The sequence below is a fragment of the Rutidosis leptorrhynchoides genome, chromosome 10 (assembly GCF_046630445.1).
Source record: "Rutidosis leptorrhynchoides isolate AG116_Rl617_1_P2 chromosome 10, CSIRO_AGI_Rlap_v1, whole genome shotgun sequence".
Classification (NCBI taxonomy): Eukaryota; Viridiplantae; Streptophyta; class Magnoliopsida; order Asterales; family Asteraceae; genus Rutidosis; species Rutidosis leptorrhynchoides.
In genome coordinates, this window is record NC_092342.1 from 39,524,635 (window position 1) to 39,545,439 (window position 20,805).

Sequence of the window (20,805 nt, forward strand, 5' to 3'; positions counted from 1 at the left end):
AGGGTTCCTTTGTAGTTCGGGTTGGTGTTGGTGTTGTTGTTGGGATTAGGGTTTCCACCGTTGTTGTGCCTCTTGGCGGGGGTTTGATCGTAGTTTCTCCCCCTGTTGTTGTTGTTGTTGTTGTTGTTGTTGTGGTTGTTGTGGTTGTTATGGTTGTTGTCCCATTTCCTCTTTTCACTACTACCGGCTTCAAACTTAGCCTTCTCCGGCTCGTCAAGGATGATTTGATTCAGGAGAGTATGCGCCATGCGCATTGCTTCGGGAACATTCGGTGGTTTGGATGAGGTAACATTACCCTTGATGGACTTAGGAAGTCCCGAGAAGTATTTATCCAAGCGCTTAAATTCGGGGGTGACCATGGTCGGACACATCAGTGCTAACTCCAAAAACCTACGATTGTAACTGTTAAGGTCGTTCCCTACGGCCTTCAACTGCTTGAATTCAATTTCCATCTTCTGAATTTCGGTTCTCGGACAATACTCATCAATCATAGCCGCCTTAAATTCCTCCCATGGCATAGCATACGCCTCATCGATACCTTTCGCTTGAGCTAACGTGTTCCACCACGTTAGCGCGCCGTCAGATAGCGTGCAAGATGCAAACTTGGTCTTATTGTCCTCCGAACAGTTGCTAACTCGGAATACTGATTCAAGTTTCTTGAACCATCTGGTGAGACCAACTGGTCCCTCGGTGCCGCTGAAGTTATGCGGTTTGCAGCTCTGGAATTCCTTGTATGTACACCCATTTCGAACGGGTGGAATAACCGGTGGTGGTGGCGGTGGAGCTTCGAGATTTCTTTCTGCTAGGGCTGCAGCGACCCGTTCGTTGATCATGTCCTCAATCTGGGCGGCGGTAGGTGTGGATCTTCCGTTAGCCATGGTATTCTAAACAAAATTTTTGACTCAAGTCAAAATCCAGTATGCAAGTAGTAATAATACAGTATATAGTGACCAACATGGAATCAAAACATCACATGTTATTAAATAATGCATCTAGGTATAAATACCACAGAATCATCGTACAGCAATGTAAATAGAACATCGTGCAAGAATTAAATAACGCAAAGTTCCATTCATTAATAATAATAAGTTTCATACATCTGAATAAGTTCGTACAATACATATGAAATACATGAAACTATATCTAGATTACATCATGAAATCTAAATACAAGGTCCTACGGTGAAGGCGGGTGAACTGCTCCTCGAGCCAACTGCTCCTCGAGCTCAGTGACTCGAGCTCGGAGAGTCTCAATCTCCCTCATCAGTTCCTCGTTAGAGGGAGCTGGTGGGGCAGGCGGTGCAGGTGGGGCGGGTGGTGCGGATGGTGCCGGTGGTGCTGATGTAGATGGTCCGGCTCCGGATGTAGACGGTACGTCCCTAGATGTAAGTGATCCGTATCTAAATCTAGGTGGTACGGTTCCAGGAATAGTCAATACGTAACGGGGAACCTTACGTATCTGTGGGTCGGCAGGGTATGGCACAACTCGTTTACGAGTAGTAACCCTACGACGATAGCCAAATGCGTCAGTAAAAGCACGACCTCCATTCACCCCTGGAATGACGGTGCCGTCGAAACGGTACCGCTTCTTTGGCGGGGTGGAGGGTGCCTGAATAGGTCTATCAGCAGGATCCTCATCATCGCTGGAGTCGTCTGATGATGAAGAATTGGCGGATGATGAGTCATCCGAATCGTGTGGTGGTGACACTGGTGGCTGAGCTGGTAATCCGAAGCGTTCGAAGGCGGCCAACATCTGTCTGTGTCTGCCTAGCGGAATCACGACTAAACGTCCGTCGGGAGTGCGTCGGCAAGGCGTGCGCATGTGGTTACGAAACGGCCCTTCCCCGAACTCCACGGGGATCTCAATACCACCAATGCGGGGCTGTGACCTCGAGGGTCCGGGAGCAGACACTGGGGCAGGTGCACTAGTACCAGCTCCGGAAGTAGAAGTGCCGAGATCAGTGGGTGTCGGGGCCGGTGTATCGGCAGTAGTAGCAGCAGGTGTAGCAGTAGGTAGGGCGACGGGGTCTGAGTCTATACTGCCCGAAATGCCAGCAGGTGAAACATCCGACATCTGAACAAGGAAAAATAAATTTTCCATGTCAGTATGTCATAAAGCAAGCAAATAATAGGCCAACAGTTTAAATCATGTATAACGGTAACTAGCATGGAAATAACAGTAATTCGTATGAAAGTAGCATGCAATCGAAAGCAAGTAGCATCATGCAGTAGTGAAATCATGTAGTAGCATATGGCATATAGCAGTAACAGTAAGCAGCAGCATGCAGTAAGTTCAGCAGAAACACGTAAACTAGCAAGTTGTAGATTAGTCCTATTAGTGAATCCTACTCGGGTCGGTCTTAGACTCACTAATGCAACCTAATTCCCTACAACCAATGCTCTGATACCAAATGTGATGCCCCGTACAAAACCATCGTGTACGAATCATCAACAACAGGATCATTACAAGGTTAAGTACTATATGCTGTAATTAAAGAAGTTGCATTCACGATAAAAAGGTGATGTCATAACCGACATCAAATGTTTTACATTTCGAAAGCATTCTTCACTAAGTAGAAGCAAATAATAAGTGTATGTGACCACAATGGTCGTTACAAGTCATAGTTCAAAAATACGAATGTTTGAATGCAAAGTAAAGTAGTTCATGCGTGGACAACTCTAAGCAGCGGGTTCTACAGCACGACTAGTACACAGCGGAAGCAACCTCAAGCACCTGAGAAATACATGCTTAAAAACGTCAACACAAAGGTTGGTGAGCTATAGTTTAAGTATAACAGTATGTAAGGTAGGCTACGAGATTTCAGTGCTACAAAGAGCGTTTCAAAACAGTATGATAAAGTATATGTTAACCGTGGGCACTTGGTAACTAACTTAACGTTTATACCCCCTGAAAGTACACTTGGCAAGTGCGTATGTCTACGAAGTATTAAACCCTCGTTAAATGCTAGCGCTACTAGCCCGAGTGGGGATGCCAAACCCTATGGATCCATATCTAAGATTCGCGTTCACGGTTCAAAAACCAATGACTAAACGTTACCGAGCTAAAGGGAATATTTCTGCCGTTATATAACCCACACATATATAAAGTTTAAGTACTCGTGCCTAGTATGTAAAACATAAAATCCGCATGTATTCTCAGTTCCCAAAATAAGTTAAAGTAAAAAGGGAATGCTATAACTCACAATGATAATGTAGTCGTAAAGTCGGTTCGGAAAAGGTATGCAAGTAATCGGTCCGAAGGTCCTCAACCTAAGGCAAATAGTACTAAGTCAGTATATTGTCTTAATAGGTTTAAAAGTATGTATTTAAGGTCTTAAGGGTCATCATCATTCATCATTAAACAAAAGGCGTAAGGTAGGTTTCGTTTATGAAAGTAGTTTAAAACAAAGTCTGACTTCAGTCAGTCACCACGGCCTCTACCCTTACTGAATTAAGGTGATACCAATGGCCATGGCTCCGTCTATGAGTCCCTTAAGTGTGGTAAAATTTACAGAAGCAAACTCGTCTTGGTTTGACCGTGGCGACGGTCTAAGTACGAGTAGGTCAGAAATTTCTGCACAACGTTAAAGGACATAGTGACGATCGGAGGGCCATAAATCCTAAACCGTAACTCGGATTAAGATGAGTCCTATATGAAAAATTATCTACTCGAAAAGTTCTATCTAAAAATAAAGGTTAGAACAGCCCAGGTCTACTGGTCTGTTACAGAAACATCAGGTCAGAAGGTTTTGGATAGAAACAGTAAGTTTAAGTGGGTTCCGGTGGTCTTGGTGCTTGATGTTCATCATGGTTCTCGTTCTTGATGCATATAGCTTCAAGTGTACAACTCATTGATGTATCTACATCATCTTAACCAAGTCTTGACCATCATAACCCTAGTGCAAGTCTAAGACATGAAGCACAACTCACTTAAGAGTTGTATGAAGTTTGATGAACCAAAGTTACATCAAAGTCTTAGATCTAACACCTACATGAACTTTAAAGCCAATAACAAGTTACAAACTTGAAAGTAAACTAACTAATCAAGATCTTAAGATGTAGAACATAGTTCTTTAGTTAGATCTTGAAGATCCAAGACCCAAAAGTCTAGATCAAGCATAAGTATACAAAGTTATTTTTAAAGGAAACTCATTTATATGTTCTTGAACTTTTAAGTTAACTTTAAGTTCCAAGAGATATGAGATCAAGACTAACTTGTAGTACTTGACCAATAACAACCAAAATCATAAAATTAAAGTGCAAGTAAAACTAAATAATCAAGTAAATAAGTTCATGAGTTTCATACTTTAAAGATTTAGAAAGTAAACATTAAGTTCACTTCATGTACTTCAAGTATAAGTTACAACACAAGAACTTTAAATCTTTTGACATAATGTATGTAGAACATAACTAGGTAGTTTGTTCTTGTATGTTCTTGAAAATACAAGATATTATGAAGAATCAAACTAGTGAGTTTGATTCTTGAAAGCTAGTAATTAAGTAACAAGTAACTACAAAGTAAGTAATTAATAACAACTAATAAGTAACTAACAAGACAAGTATCAAACGACAACAACAAATGATGATGATGATTAAGAGTGCTTTAGGTTTGGTTTTGTAAAGAAAGAAGAAGAGAAAAGAACTTCATAATACTTACAAGTATGAAGAGAAAAGAGAGAAAGTAAAGAGAGAAAATAAGATGCAAGTAATGTGTGTGAAGTGTAAATGAAACTAGTGAATGAAGTAGTCAAAAAAAAAAGATTTGAATCCCTCTTGAGCACACACCAAATCACGGCTGCAGCAGATTTTTGGGGGGAGGGAGAAGTGTTCAATGGTTACTTAGATGCTAAAGCTTAAAAGTGTGGATATTAAGGGTGCATGCATGGGGAAGGTGTGCAACTAGATTCCTTCAAGTATTAAACTAAGTAGTCTCCATCTAATTGATACTTACAAGTGTAGGACATGGGCTAACTAAGTCCATTAATAATGTAGGGTGGGCTTGGAAGTCCAATAACATGAGTCCATTACACTAACAAAGTCCAAGTTCAAATAAATCACAAGTTAAACCAATTAAAGCCCAAGTAACTAACTAATAGCCTTAGTTAATTAAAATGATTAATAAATTTAATCATGAATGTAAATAATATCTAAAAATATTATTCGTGAAAGTTCCGGGTGTCACAAAGACGTTTCGGGCCATTAAAGTCAAGTTCGGGCAATCATGGCAACATGTAAATGTAATAACGTACATTCGTTTAATCACACGTATTAATAATAATAATTATTAATAAATAAATGTTGGAAATTCCAGGGTCGTTACAACTTGATAGTGATATACATGAATATACCTGAAGGGTTTAAGGTATCATAAGCATCTAATACAAAACCCAAGGGAATGTATTCTATTAAATCACAAAGATTTTTATATGGGTCTATACAATCGGGACGTATGTGGTATAACTGATTAAGTGATTACTTGATAAGAAAAGTGTATACATATAAACTTATTTGCACATGTGTTTTTATTATGAAAAACAATGATCGGATATATATCGTAGTTATTTATGTCAATGTTTTTAACATCATATGAACAAATAAAAAGATCTATGAAATCATTCAACTTCTAAAGAATTATTTTGAAATGAAAGATCTTGAAAAAAACCAAGTATTACCTTGGATTGCAAATTGAGCATATGCCTAATGGTTTACATGTACATCAAACAACTTATACCGAAAAGATTTTAAAACATTTTTTTAAAGACAAACTCATTGTTGTTAGATCACTCGATATTGACACTGATCTATTTCATCCCTGCGAAGATCATGAAAATCTTAACAGATCGGAAGTTCCATATTTTAGTGCAATTGAGGTTCTTATGTATCTTATAAATTGTACAAGACCTGACATTTCTCTTGCAGTTAATTTGTTGGCAAGATTCAGCTCAACTTCTACCAAATGACAATGGAACGGGATCAAACACATATTTTGATACCCTTGAGGAACTGCCGATTTAAAATTATTTTATTCTAACGCTTCAAAACAAGATTTGGTTGATTATGTATATGCAGGTCATTCATCAAATCCTCATAAAGATAAATGTCAAACTCGATATGTATTTCTAAATGGAGGTACCACAAAATCATGGCGTTCTCAAAAACAAATACTTGTTGCAACATCATCAAATTATGCCGAAGTGATTGCATTACATGAAGCCACTCGGGAATGTTTTTGGTTAAGATCAATGACACAACTCATTATTGATTCTTGTGGACTAGAACGCGATAAAAGTTCAACAACTATCTATGAAGATAATACAGCTTGCATAGCACAGATGAAAGAAGGATATATCAAAAGTGACTGAACAAAACACATACCTCGTAGATTCTTCTTATATACTCAAGATCTTATAAAAGACAACCAGATTAAAATGAGATACGTTCAATCAACAACTATGCAGATCTTTATACCAAAACACTGTCAACTACTGTTTTCAGAACACATGTTCACAATATTGGCATGAGGCAAGATCAAAAGATGTGACGACTCAGCGATGTCTACTTGAGGGGGAGTCAACTCTATGCTGCACTCTTTTTCCCTTGGCTAAAGTTTTTATCCCACTGGGTTTTTCTTTAGCAAGGTTTTTAACGAGGCAATAACTTGTAGTTGATCTCTAGTGAAATAAAATTGTCGTCCAAGGGGGAGTGTTATAAGTCAAGTGTCATGGTGTAGTGGCCGACACTTTTGATAAAGTAAAATTTGGTGAATCAATATATTTGGTGAATCACGGATATTACTGTTCCACCTAACTGCACAGTGAATTATTGTACTATAAGTATGTTATCGATTGTAATCAGTAGTGACACCATTCTTGAATAAGAATCTACTATCTTCTTTCTTGTTTCATATTTCTTCAAAATAGGTATTACAAGTAGTTATAAACTACTAAATTATAACATAGACAATATATATGAGTGTGTCAGTTTTTAAAAGCTACAAGGTAACTTTGTTAGTGAAGTATTCAACTTAGAAGCTTGCATTTAGCTAGATGTATTTTGGTACAAACTAGTTGTGGAGCCGTCGCTTTGCGCCGGGGGCTCCGTTTTGAATGCGAGTTAAAAAAAAAAAGTCTTGATCTATTTTTTAAAAAAGAATTTTTTTCGACATCTAATATTGAAGGGTTGTTCCTTTTGTGAAAGTTGCTTCTTTTAGCATTCGGGTTTTATTTTTTTTTAAAAAGTTAGTTGATCTATTTTGTAAAAAAGAATGTTTTTGGACATCTTTTGGTAGCATTGAAGGGTTGTTCCTTTTACGAAAGTTGCGTCTTTTATCGTTGGAGGAAAAAAAAAAATTAGCACAGTAGTGGCCTATGTGAGTCCTACTGTTTGAGCGCAGTGTACAAGTCGGTAAAGCGTGGTGAGTGTTATTATTTAGTATTTTTGGTGTTAGTGATGAGATTAACAATAATTTAGAATATATGTATAAAGTGGGGGTTCGATTTGTATTTTAATAAAAGTAAAGGGGTTAAGTTTGTGGGGTTCGATTTGTGTTTTAATAAAAGTAAAAGGGCTAAGTTTGTGGGGTTCGATTTGTATTTTAATAAAAGTAAAGGGTTAAGTTTGTGAAAATTGAAAAAACGAATAGTATAAAGTGGGGGTTCGATTTTTATTTTAATAAAAGTAAAGGGGTTAAGTTTGTGAAAATTGAAAAAGCGAATAGTAATAAGTAAATAATTATTCAACATATAGAAACTACTCTATAAACGTTTTAGTTATATTAGTAAGGTAATAAGTAAATAATTATTCAACATATAGAAACTACTCTATAAACGTTTTTATAAAAATGGCTTCGCCCGGGTTCGAACCGGAGACCTTCAGTGTGTTAGACTGACGTGATAACCAACTACACCACGAAACCTTTTGTTGTAGCCTTAAGTAGTTTATAAGTAACAAGTTGCAAAGTGTGTAATTTTTAGCATTTTAAATTTTCTTGCCGTTGATTATATTGTTTCATTGCTTAATGCTTATGAACTTCTCCTTTCAATTATTTTCAGCATAGATTAGCATATATACATTTCCTCTGCAGCCTAATCCAATCACATACACTCAAATTAGCAGAACTTATCTGTGTCATAAGATGTACCATAATACCATATGTTCATACCGAATCGATGCAAACTGAGTAATTGGAAGTTCTTGTTATTGGCTGTTATATTCTCTAATTTCAATAGTCTCAAAATAGCGTCTGGATTCGTACTAAAGTTCGACAGTTTAGACTTATGAGAGCTCACATTCTTTTCAGCCATGTTTGTTTATTAACAAAGTACCAAGAGGAAGGATCCTCGGGCAACATCACCATTAGATCTCGATAACTCGATAAAATATATATAAAGAAAATATCCATTTTAAACAGCTGAGTACCCAAAACGAGTTCAACTGAATAAAGCAGGTTCTTAAGTCAAAAAACATATATAAGAATTAACGAATGGCATACATTTGCGGTTGACGGGGATATAGCTAAGTGACTCTTTAGACATTAGATTGAACGATCAAATAAAAATACTATTGGTTTAAAAGATGTAACCAACTTCTCTAAATTGGGTCTTCCTGAGTCGGATGCAACAAGGCAGCTACCGTTTTTAGGTGGGAAGAATTCAACCAATAAAGTTGCATCAAGGAAATATAGATTAGTTGATTAGCCTCTGCTCCAATTCCCCAAATTGAAGGCAAAATTACTCATCTGTCGCAAACTGCAGAGAGCATGCTGTTAATGAAGCCCACTTGAGGCCAAAATCAAACACATATGCATGCAGTGTAGATGAGATGAAAGCGTTGGTGTAGTTCGAGATGAGCATTCACATGGCACCTGATGTAGCATATATAACAAATCATTATAGAACCAGAGTTATAAACTAAACAAATGCGCTCAATCACACACTAGAAACTTTATCAAAAACTGAAGTTCCAGTTGCATATGAATCCGAAAACCACAATTCTGATTGTTTGGTTTTGATCGGCACACACAAAATTACGAGTTAACACATAAGGATCCTCCAATGCACATTATTAGTTACTTTCTTTTTAACTAAATTCTAAATTCTAAACTAGGCTCAAACTATTTCTTTTATGTGTAATAACCAAAGGAGCATTACCTTATAAACTAGAGAAAACGATTCCAAACCACCCACCCACCCACACCCACACACACACACACACACACACACAAACAAGGTTTGAGAACTCAACTCAAGTTGATAGGAGATCTCGTTTGGACATTTTTTGGGACATTTTTTGGGAGATCTCGGCATCTCGGGAAGATATCGGACGTTTACCTTTTAGTTTTTTGAATATAAATATAAATATATGTATATTTATATACATTTTTACGAGATTCTACCAGAAATCTGATAAATGAGCGAAAATTACGAGATTTTACTTGAAAATCCGAAAAATCGTGGCATTGACAAAGTTTGACCCCATTGACCGAGAAATCTTGCGAGATGGTCATCTCATCTTGGATGCCTTCCAAAAACGAGATCTCAGGGAGAAATAATGAGATTTACAACACTCCACACAAATATATTCGGGATTTCGGGTTGTATATTATTGGTAATGGGTCAGGCAAGTATAATAATATATATCTATAAAGAAAACTTGTCAAGGGGGTCGAAATACATCCAAAGTGTATTAGATGCTTCTAAATTCCTATTCATTATGTATCATAGTAAGACAGATATTTTATTAAACTAGTAATATGATAATTATTTAAAAAAATGTAAACAAAAGACAAGAAGTATTGACGAGTCAACTCAGCTTTATTTATTATGATCCGAACCAAATATGACAAACTACCTAGCCCACATTTTCCACCTCTACTAAAAAACTTATGTGATGAAGGTAAGTTCTAAGTACTCATTCAACTGCTAATTTACAAAGCTAGACAATGAGTAATTTGTATAAACCATGTCATACTATCAACCTCAATAAGCAGAATATAAAGTCTTGAAAATACGAGTTTCTAGGATCTTACCTTCGGTCAAAAGATCAACAGTGTTTCCATGCTTTTTTCTTCTAAAAAATGACTTTGAACCACAAAACATTCCCGGGAATTATGATAACTGTCCATGCTGAGATGACGACAATGGTTTAAAGACCAAATAAAATAAAACTTAGATTAGCATAAAATCGAATAACTTGATCTACCGATTGAGATACAGTCACAAGCGCCTTTACCTTTTTAATGGACAATAGGAATATAGGATCTCAAGGAGTCAATAGAAAACACTTCAGGAATTAGCCCGTTCCTCAACTCCTGTCATATGAAGATAATGATTTAAAAAAAAAAAAAAAAATAAGAAAACAATTTAGTCACCAAAGGTAGACACCAAAATGAGGAGAATATATACATAAATTCAAATTTCAAAAAGTGTTGTTAACTGCAATAATCAGACAAACTCACCAAGGGTATCTTGATGGTGATATTGGAGCAGCCCAAACTGAATCGCATAACGTTCTACTTCTTCTGACACATATTCTTAAACTTGATCAGTTAACTAACGTAGCACCAAACTGAATCACAACAGCTATAAAGTTTGACTTTGACTTGGCTTCAATCCTCTTTTTATCATGTCATCACGAAATTCATCTGCCTTGATCAATTCTCCAGTAACACGACAACCTTGTATTATAGAATTGTAAGCCACTAGATCAGGTTTTAAACCCCTATCGATCATCAAGTCCCATAACTTTATTGCTTCATGGAGATCACCAACTTTACAATATTCACTAATAATGGTCGAATAACTTATTAAATCAGGTAAGATGCCATTATCGTACATCTCGAACAACGCATCAGTAGCTTCTTGAAATTTACCCATTTTACAAAAACCCCGGATTAATATATTGTATGTTACGGTGTTCGCTAAAGACCCTTTAAGCATTACATTGTGAAGGACTAATGCTTTTTGCATATGCCCTTCGTTCGTAAGGCAATCAAGAAAGCAACCATACGTAACATGATTTGGAATTACGCCATTAACAAGCATCTCCTTGCACAATATCTCAGCTTTATCGAAAAATCCTAATTTACATAAACAGTCGATAATTACAGTGTATGTAACAACGTTCGGGTTACACCCTTCACCGATCATTATATCCCAATACCCCATTGATTTATCAAGATCTCCTGCTTTGCCAAAAGCATCAATCAAGATTGTATATAAAACATTATCAGGCTTTAATCCTCGATCATGCATTTCTTTCAAAAAGTATACTAATTTAACAACATCACCTTGTTTAGCGGTTCCATTTATAAGCACAGAATAACAAACGAGGTCTATATTAATCCCATTCTTCATCATATCGTTGCAGGCATTATATGCATCATCGAGACGTCCATTTTCATAATAACCTTGCAATAAAGCGCTATAACACATCTCATTCAGCTTGTGATTTTGCTCGTTGAGGTTATTTACAAATTCTTTAGCTTCAGAAACTTTATTAATCAAACAAAGACCACTTATTAAAGATCTGAAGGTATATGTATCTGGTTTAAGACCCTTTTCCACCATGTCATTAAGCAATTCAAACGCTTTATCTGTGTTACCTTCACGACATAAACCGTCGATCATCACATTATAGGTTATCTCATTAGGCATGACACCTTTTTCCATCATTTCATGAAACAAATCATTAGCTTCAGCCATCATATTTGCAAGACAAAGTCCCGAGATCAAAGCAGTAAACGTATACGTGTTTGGAAATATCATTTTTCCCGTCATCTCATGATAAAGCCTCAACGCCTTATGCACGTTTTCGTGTTTGCAATACCCGTCTATTAAGATAGTATATGTTATGACAGTAGGACTTAAACCTACACAAACCATTTCCTCAAATATAGACTCTGCTATCCTAAGCTTCCCTAACTTACAATATCCACTTATCATTGAATTATACGGATAAACAGACGCTCGTATTCCCGCATTATTCATTTCATCAAGTAAAACACGCGCATAATCAAGTTTCCCTCTTTTGCACAACGAATCAATTATAATCGAGTAAGTAATATCATTAGTGGTTAAACCATAAGAACCCGTGTTTCTAAAAAGTATATCCGCTTCAACCACATTTCCCTCTCTACATAAAGAATTAATCAACGCGTTATACACAAATAAACTTGGCCCCGCTCCAATACGCCCTAAATCTTGAATCAAATTATAAGCACTAATTACATCCCCACTTCTTCTCAACCCATCAACTAAACTCGAAACAACCGCCTCATTCGGTACAAATTCCATCTCCACCATTTCATTAACTAAAATTCTACCTTTTACAAATTGTTGTAACCGACAAAATCCCATAACTAAACTACTATAAGTCACTACATCAGCTTTCAAACCCTTCGAACCTAACGATTCCTTAATCGCCATGGCTTCTTCCATCTTTTGGCCTTTACAAAGTCCATGAATCAACACATTATACATAACGATGTTAACTTCGTTCTCATCACATTCTAATTGCTGTATCATTTCTTTAGCTTTATCAAAATTCTTCACCTCACACAAACATCTGATCACAGCAGTATGCACATAAGCATTCCCTCTAACACCAATTTCCATCATCTCATCGAAAAACCTCAACACTAAATCGAACCGTCGAATCCTAATCAATCCATTAAACACATCACTCACAGTCCTAATTTCAGGCATTAAATTCCTCTCCTTCATCAAGTTAACAATCACAAACGAATCTAATACTTTTTTGCTTTGCAGATAAGCATTAATTAACAAATCAAACCCTAAGCTCTTATCAAAATTCAAATTCACATTCACATAAGTATTATAATAAAAATCAAACAAAACACGCGGATTAGACGTTCGTAGCAACAATGTTTGAATTAAGGAAGATGCAGGCCATAGGTAATTGAACTGAACTAGTGAGTGAATTAATATACAAAACGACGTCGTTGAGTGATTGAAGTTTTTATGAAGACCTAAGAAATTGAAGAAACGTAAAGCTAATTTTGGATCATTTATAGTATTGATAAGTACCTGTTCGATGTGATGAGGTTTTAAGTTGTTTGAAATGAATGTGTTGTTGAGTGATGAATTCCAGGTTTTGTGATTGTGGAGAATGTTGGTGAGAGTAGAAATTAGAGTTTCGTCGTTGTTGAAATGCTGGTGGTGGTATGAAGGAGATGGGGCGGGTGGATTACGGTGGTGAAGTGGCCGGAAGTGACGGTGGCGGTGGATGTTTTTCATTTTGGGTGAATATGCAGCTGCGATTGAGGGAGTTGAACAAGAGATGACTGATAGAGAAGTGTGCTTGAACTATTTGTTAATGTTACTATACATTTTTTTTTTTTTTTTTTTTTTATGGTTTCATTTCAAATAACATAAATTAAAATTAATAAATAAATCAAATAATCGTGAGTTACCAAACTGATAATATTATACCGAGTACGATATTTGAATTACTAGTGAACTAGACTCTATTACTTGCACACATACGAACACAAACACAAACACAAACATCAATCAAACCGTTGTAACTATTAGGCTCTGTTTCAGAGCTGTTATTTGAAAAGAAAGTAATTGATTTAGAAGTAAATCAAAAACACAAATGCATTCCCTAACTTTGACAGGAAAGAAAGAGAAGGGAATAAATGAGTATTTCACTCTTCATCTTTTCCTTCCAAATTGAATGGATTTTGAAATCCCTCCCCTTCATTCCCTTTCCTTTCATTTAATTTCCTTTATAAAAAACTCTAACCCTTAAAACATCAATAGTATATATTCTCGCTAAACCAACCAAAAGGTTCATCAAAAATAAGTCAACGACTTGTATTTGATGGCGAAAATGTGACAATGTGATAAGACCGAAAGACATCTCATATATCTCAAATAACTAACTGTAAAAGCCCGAAACACTTCAATATCGATCCACGAAACACCTACACAGAATTTGGGGCGAACACCTGGACTCGAAGAGAGTGGGACAAGTCAAACCCACATCACTTAAACCCGACGGATAGGAACCTGCAACAAAGACTTCTCACTTCGCCACTCAAGAGGTATGACCAAGGACAAAACATGTTTGTGGATGTACGTAGTCGCTGAAGAAGGAGACAAACCCACCAAGCAAATGAATCAAGAAACTAAGGCCATGTGTCGAAGGAAAAACATTGAGATGCACAGAACCAGAGATGAAACAAGCAAGTAAAGGAAAGCCACCACAGAGTAGTCGTACCGACCGAGCGATGTAAACTTATTAAAAAACCTAAACATGAACACAACAATTGAAACACCCCCAACTCCTACCACTTAACAATTGAAACACCCCTAACTCCTACCACTACCTAAAAGCATCGATCAAACACCATTGAAGTCCCTATATCAACCTAGACAAAATTGAAAACCAAAAAGATAAAAAAACCACAACAAGCCACAAAACTCAGTCCAAAAATCACCCAAAATATGCCTAAAACAGTAAAACACCAAAAAACCACAACCTCAATCTCACGACATGGCATCACGAGCAGTATCACGAAGTAAGCAACACACGTTCAGGAAAAAGGTGGTGCCATTCATGTACAGGAGAGCGAGCTCATCACTAGCTCAACTGTTGGCACCACTCTTAGCACGATTAAAAATGACGTAATATAAAAGCCTTAGAACTAATCAAATGAAAATATTAACAACTTATTCTTTATACAAAACATTTTATGGGCAGTTTGGTACCAAGCTTGAAGATAGTGATGTATTTCTTAATTTACTTGTACTATTACAACTCTACTGACAACTGAACACATTATTCTACCATAATAATACGATATACAACTGCACTGTAGAGTAAACGCTAGTAACTCAAAAGCTACCAGATTAAATTTAAAATTGAGTACTGCATAAAAAATGTACATAAACCCTCATCTTTTAAGAAGGCTACCTAGCATATAATATAAAACTTAATGTTCAGCCAAAAAGGCGTGCGTGATCAGTGAGTGATTCCAGTGAATATATAAACACAAGTTAGCTGGCTGCTTCGAGCCACAAAGAGTAATCTGATATCATCTTTACATGTTGTCTGTATATTGGCTCGCCATGACTAAGACTGATGTGGGTCCCTTAACATACGGCGGGGAAAGATGAGCTTCAAGATGGAATAAAATATTGCTTGAATGCATGACAAGACAAAGTTCCAACATGAAGATGGCCAGTACCATGGATACATTAACCGAAAAAACAGACTAATGATATGTCGAGGATACCGTCCCACCTGAATCAAAAGTACAAATAACTATGTAATTAAAATGTTGAAAGTTGACATAAAAACACATTGAAATTCCATAACATTCAAACTGTCAATTAAACGTTTTAAATTGCATATAAGTCGGGGTATAAGTTGAGATTTGAGATTTGTTACAACAGTAAAGCTTGCATCATTTGCCTATTAGCATCACTGTAATTATACCTGGCAAACAGGTCAGGATGGGTCGATTTGGGTAACCACTCGAAACGGTTTTGGGTTGAAATGGGTAAAAATTTTAAACGGGTCAAAAAGGGTCAGGTTGGGTCAAGTTTGGGTAACAAGTCGAAACGGGTAATTGGTTAAATGGGTCAAATATGTCCAAACGGGTCATATACTTTTATATTTGATTCTTTACATTCATTATATTGTTTTAGTTATTATTTATTATTTATTATATATATATATATATAATAAAATTTTAATATAATAATAATTGATATTGATATATCCATTAATGCTTTCATAAATGATTGACGGATGAAACTTGTTATGCGCGACCCATTTGACCCATTCACAAGACCCATTAGACCTGTCTCTATTTATTGAACTTTAGGATCCGATACCCATTTGACCCATTCTTTTATATTTTGTATAAGCCCCAGTAGATCGGAGAAAAATTCGTGCTTTTGAACGATATTTTACCTTCAAAGTAATCCCGAGTTTTGGCTATTTTTCAGGATATTCCAAGTTTTGGCCCAGTTTGACCAGTTTTGACCGAGTTTGACCAAGTTATTTTACTCACCGGGAAAAGAAAATCGAGAGCATCCCAGGCTGCATGGCGAACAGCTCGTGTTGGATACATCGGACCACCAGGAGACGTGAAGCTGTACAAACATGTCTTAAGTCTGGTGCTTGTAGTCATTCTCAACTCAAGACCCTGAAGAACTTTAATGTGGGAGAGATAATGTAACAAAACGGGTTCCACTTTCAATTTTTGAAGCTGCCCAATAAACAATTTCATATATAGCACGTTAAAACTTCGGTTAAACATCATATATTCATGAAAAGGTAATTACATGGTGGTACCTGATCAGATAGTTCAATAACAAACATGTCTGCGGGACCCCCTACTAAGAAAGCATTTGGAAACACTGGAAAATTCTTTAAAAAGCTTTCGATTTTGTCAACTGTAACAAACATTGAGGTCACATACATGTTAATGCACAATTTCAGTTGATAATGAAGTGAATTTGTAGACACTAAAAAGCACCTAGATTATAAAGGAATATGAATCTTGAAAGTAGATTAAATAGATCTCGCTGTGCCTGCAAATCATGAGGATAGGATTATTTTTGTCAAAATACAATGCATTCTTTACTGTAAGATACTCATACTTTAAATCATAATCGACTCTGTACATACTAAGGGCATGCTTGGATTTGTGTTTTGGAATTGATTAAGTGATATTGCAATTTGAAGTCGAAATTATTAGTCTTGTAATGTTTTAATTAAAAGGTTCTTCTTTTAATTATATGATATCTTACTTAACTACCCCTTTTTAACCTAATTTGAGAGACTTTTACTTCACCTCTTTATAGTATTAAACGGAAATATTCTTACCTGCAAAGGGATTTTCTTCAACCTTTCGGGTTCCAATGCAACATCCAAAAGAAGATACTGAAACCAAATATAAGATAGTGTCACTGAATAGGTCTCATAAGACATGTTACAGAAATCGTATAAACTAGAAGCCCTCACACCGAGAAAAGACTCTGGAAGTGTTTCGTATTTGTCTGGACATCAATCCTACAAAAAATAATACAAAGTTGACAGAATTAAATAAGTATTATCTTATTATCCCAACTTTTTATATTTGTAGGTAATCAATAAGCAACATCAAGCCATCAAGTAAACGTAATGAGAAACTATCATGCAAACAACTTACCAAAAGACGTTTGTAGCACCTTGCACAAGAGCTGATGAGTAACGAAGGAGGACATCTACGCTATCAAGTTCGACTTCAAATAACTGCAAGATGAGCATAAATAAGTTACTTTAGACGTATCCAAAGTAAAATATTTCTTCTACTTTAATTCAGATACATTGTGAAAATTTGGAACAAACAATCAATGGTTGAGGACAACTGAAAATTCCCAGATTTTTGATAGTATATCGATAATGACAGTGTCTCAAGAAAACATGTATGGAGTACATGCTAACTCAACAAAGGATGTGCCAATATGATTTAGTGCGGTAAGAATTGAACACCGGAATGATTCAAAGAAATTTCCTAAATGGACATCTAAATAACAATTACTACATTTATACTTTTTGCATGAATTATTGGTGATTATACAAGTATTTGATTAGTCTCCTGACTTAATAAAGTTGAATAATGTTATCAAAGCATCATTAATTCTACATAATAAATTGTATAACAAAGTAGCGGCCTAGCAATGTGCATATATTACGTACCCATTTATGGAAGAGAAGGGCAAAAATATGAGAGGCAAATGGCTGGCTCCAAAGTTGAACAATCAAAGCAAGAATTGGTTTCCCGTTTTCAGGTTCCAAAGAAAAATGATTAGCAAGGACATCATAAAAGCATATTGGAACCTTAACTTCTATACATGAATCAGAAGCGGCATTATCTTCTCTGCCAAGAATTATATCTGTTCCAAATCCATTGCATGGACATTAGAGACATTTAAGAACAAAATAAAGGCTTGGCAAACAATGTAACAGAATAATGTCCATAAATGACAGTTTAGATGTTGCACTATTGCACCTCCAAGTTTTCTTCTCTTTTCATATGTTTATATAACACCTTAATAATGAATGGTTTCAAATTTGAACAATCAAGAAAACATGAAAAAGGAGCACGAAAGAAAAGGGTATGTGTTCTATAATATTATTATAGTACCAAATATATATTTTTCTATTTATGTAGGAGGTTTTCCATGTTCGGGCTACCCGGAAGGGCGAGTAATCCAACCCATACTCTGATGTACACAGCCCAACAAGATTACTCCCTGGCTGTTTCCAACCCATCCCTAGCCACTACTAAATATTCGTTCTAGATAGGATTCGAACCTGAGACCTCTTGCAAAGAACTGAGGGCCCCAACCACTAAATATATATGTCATAACGAAAACCAAACGTATAAATGGAAATTCATAAACTGTCATAAACGATGGTATTAGATATGGTAGTATCAACAAGATCGGATATTTATGCAAATTTATAAACTGTCATAAACTATGGTATTGGTTGTCATAAACGAACTTTATAAAATTTAACTTCTATGATGCAAAACCATTACCTACCATTTTCTAGGTGTTAGGTTACCAAAAGCAATATTATGTTAGCAAATGATATGACATATGCTTATTTCCTAAAGTTTCGAACATGAAAGTAGGTTGACAAACAGCAATCCCCTCTTTTGAATAATTAGCAATGACTAGTATAAGTAATTAAATGAAGTATCTACACAATTCAAACGTAATCAAATTAAGCTTAACAATAACTACAACAATATCATGTCACCAACCTAAATATCATCAATATGTTTATCCACAATTACCTCTTGCATGTATTTTTTAATATTGATAAATTATAGATTATTACAGTTATAAATTATAATTATAATTTCAGTACCTCTGGCTCGATCATCAACTTCCAAAGCTATATCAGCAAACAATGCTTGTAATAAATCGCGTCTCTGATTCGGTGAAGCTATTGCCTGAAAAAATTCATACAATATAATAAAATAAAAGGTGCAATTGACAAATTCAAAAATTCATATCAACAGATCAACGGAAATGAAACATACGATCAAATAAAATAGAAATTGATTGATGTGTATTCACAAACCTTATGAAGCTTTTTATCGATCTCTTGCGTAAGAGCGAAGAAATAAGCAGAGCTTTTGGGCGTTACGGCAAATGTTGGCGACATTCTTCTAATCCGAGCATTTGATTATAAAACTCAAAATTGAGAATCAAAATCCATTAAACTGAAATTCAAATCTTCAAGAGAATAGTTAACCCTAGCCTAGGTCAATAATAATCGTAATTAATTTTATTCGGAAAGAAATTGCATAATCTGATTACCAATTACTAATTACCAGATATGTGAATCAGACCGTCACGGTTAATAAGATTCATAGTGTTGGCGGCAGAAACGACACCGTTAACGAAAAAGATGGAGGCTTTGGTGATTGGTGAATATTTACGGGAAAAAATATGGATTTTCTTATTACAACATGTACAAAAAATTACTCGTAGTAATTACAATTAAAAACTTCAAACAAATCTATAATCTATAACCTATAATAAATTGTATACATTTGCCACGTGGCTACCTATCCTATAGCCTACAGCCTGTTCTAAAACTTTTGTTGAGAACTTGACATCTGTGCAATTGCACTCCAAAATTAATTGGTGAATTAAAAATTAATAACCCGTCTCCTTCATATTCTACTCCCCAAACCGTTCCCCCTCTCTCTCTCTCTTCCAAAATGAAAACCACCAAATCCTTTTCACCGTCGATTATGCCTTCATTCAGCGGTATTAGTTGACGTAACTACCACCATTTAATCCGTAACCTTATTCTCTACAAAACCATATAAATAATATATATTAACGACAGATTCTCGAAACCGCCAGAAACATCTCCGGTGACGGGCATGACGAGGAAGACGACGACATCGCCAGTCCAAAATCGCCGCCATGTTCATCATCTTAAAACATCGGCCGTGAGGTATCTTTGTAGTTTGATTTCGATTTGTTATATGATGAGTTGATTGGTAGATTAATTAAGGATTTTGGTTTTCATCAAAGTTTCTCCTTTGAATCGGTCAAATTATCATGTATTACTACTCATAAATTAAGCTATTTTATTTCTCCTTTGATTTTGTTTGCATTACTTTAATTTCTTACGATTGATCTGTGATATTTTAATTTTTAGACAATTTTTGACTTGCGTTGAACTATGACCATAAGGTTTAAACTTAATTTCACGATTATTAAATATTACTGGAATTTATTGAAATTTCAACCTTTACGCTTCATCATCTTATTTGTGTTGTTTGACCGGTTTGACTAAGTTAAAGTTTGAGCATTATGATTTTATTACTCATATTAGGTAATAATTATGAGTTAAATTTCGATCTGAAAGGTTAAATTGCGAGAATGGACAAGTTAAATTTGGATATTTGTGTTTGGTTTATCGTTGTGTATGAATTCTGTTAGTGTAGTATAACTTTGGAGGTGACATCACTTCAAATTTTTAAACTTTCATACGAAACCCTAATTGCTAATTATGATATATTCCTTAATAAGGTGGGACATTGATTAATTATTTTGTTTATAGAAAGGCTAATAGAGCTTGCAACAATTTCACTGACGATACATCTTTTAGAAGTAAAACTCATGGTGGCCTTCTGGTTTGGTTTCTCACAGACCATGGTGGTAATAAAGTGATATCCTTTGTATCATTATGTTTTATCTATGATATGTCTTTGTGTGTGTATGGTTATATAAATATAAATATGTGTTGATCA

The 20,805-nt window shown here is 35.6% G+C and overlaps 2 protein-coding genes and 1 non-coding gene across 6 annotated transcripts; all 3 read right to left on the reverse strand.

The window, feature by feature from the left end:
- Positions 1–7,840: 7,840 nt before the first annotated feature.
- TRNAV-AAC (transfer RNA valine (anticodon AAC)) lies at positions 7,841–7,914 on the reverse strand. Its single transcript has one exon. It is a non-coding gene; the product is annotated as a tRNA-Val (tRNA).
- A 538-nt stretch (positions 7,915–8,452) lies between these two features.
- LOC139872859 (uncharacterized) lies at positions 8,453–13,255 on the reverse strand. The gene is made up of 4 exons (XM_071860790.1): positions 10,456–13,255; positions 10,230–10,308; positions 10,027–10,123; positions 8,453–8,862 (listed from the first exon to the last, which is right to left on the reverse strand). Exon 1 carries the CDS (start codon positions 13,253–13,255, stop codon positions 10,580–10,582), a length of 2,676 nt encoding a protein of 891 aa, XP_071716891.1. The 3' UTR covers positions 8,453–8,862; positions 10,027–10,123; positions 10,230–10,308; positions 10,456–10,579.
- Positions 13,256–14,785: 1,530 nt separating this feature from the next.
- LOC139872891 (uncharacterized) lies at positions 14,786–19,439 on the reverse strand. 4 transcript variants are annotated; one of them, XM_071860823.1, is made up of 11 exons: positions 19,369–19,439; positions 19,116–19,257; positions 18,900–18,984; positions 17,718–17,914; positions 17,188–17,270; positions 17,003–17,048; positions 16,863–16,919; positions 16,513–16,567; positions 16,329–16,429; positions 16,045–16,242; positions 14,786–15,269 (listed from the first exon to the last, which is right to left on the reverse strand). In XM_071860823.1, the coding sequence occupies exons 2-11, from the start codon at positions 19,197–19,199 to the stop codon at positions 15,099–15,101; spliced, it is 1,077 nt and encodes a 358-aa protein (XP_071716924.1). In that variant the 5' UTR covers positions 19,200–19,257; positions 19,369–19,439; the 3' UTR covers positions 14,786–15,098. The 4 variants fall into 4 exon arrangements, with proteins under 4 accessions (XP_071716924.1, XP_071716925.1, XP_071716926.1 ...); XM_071860824.1 differs by having other exon boundaries at positions 19,116–19,290; positions 19,369–19,420; XM_071860825.1 differs by having other exon boundaries at positions 19,116–19,270; positions 19,369–19,386.
- Positions 19,440–20,805: the final 1,366 nt, after the last annotated feature.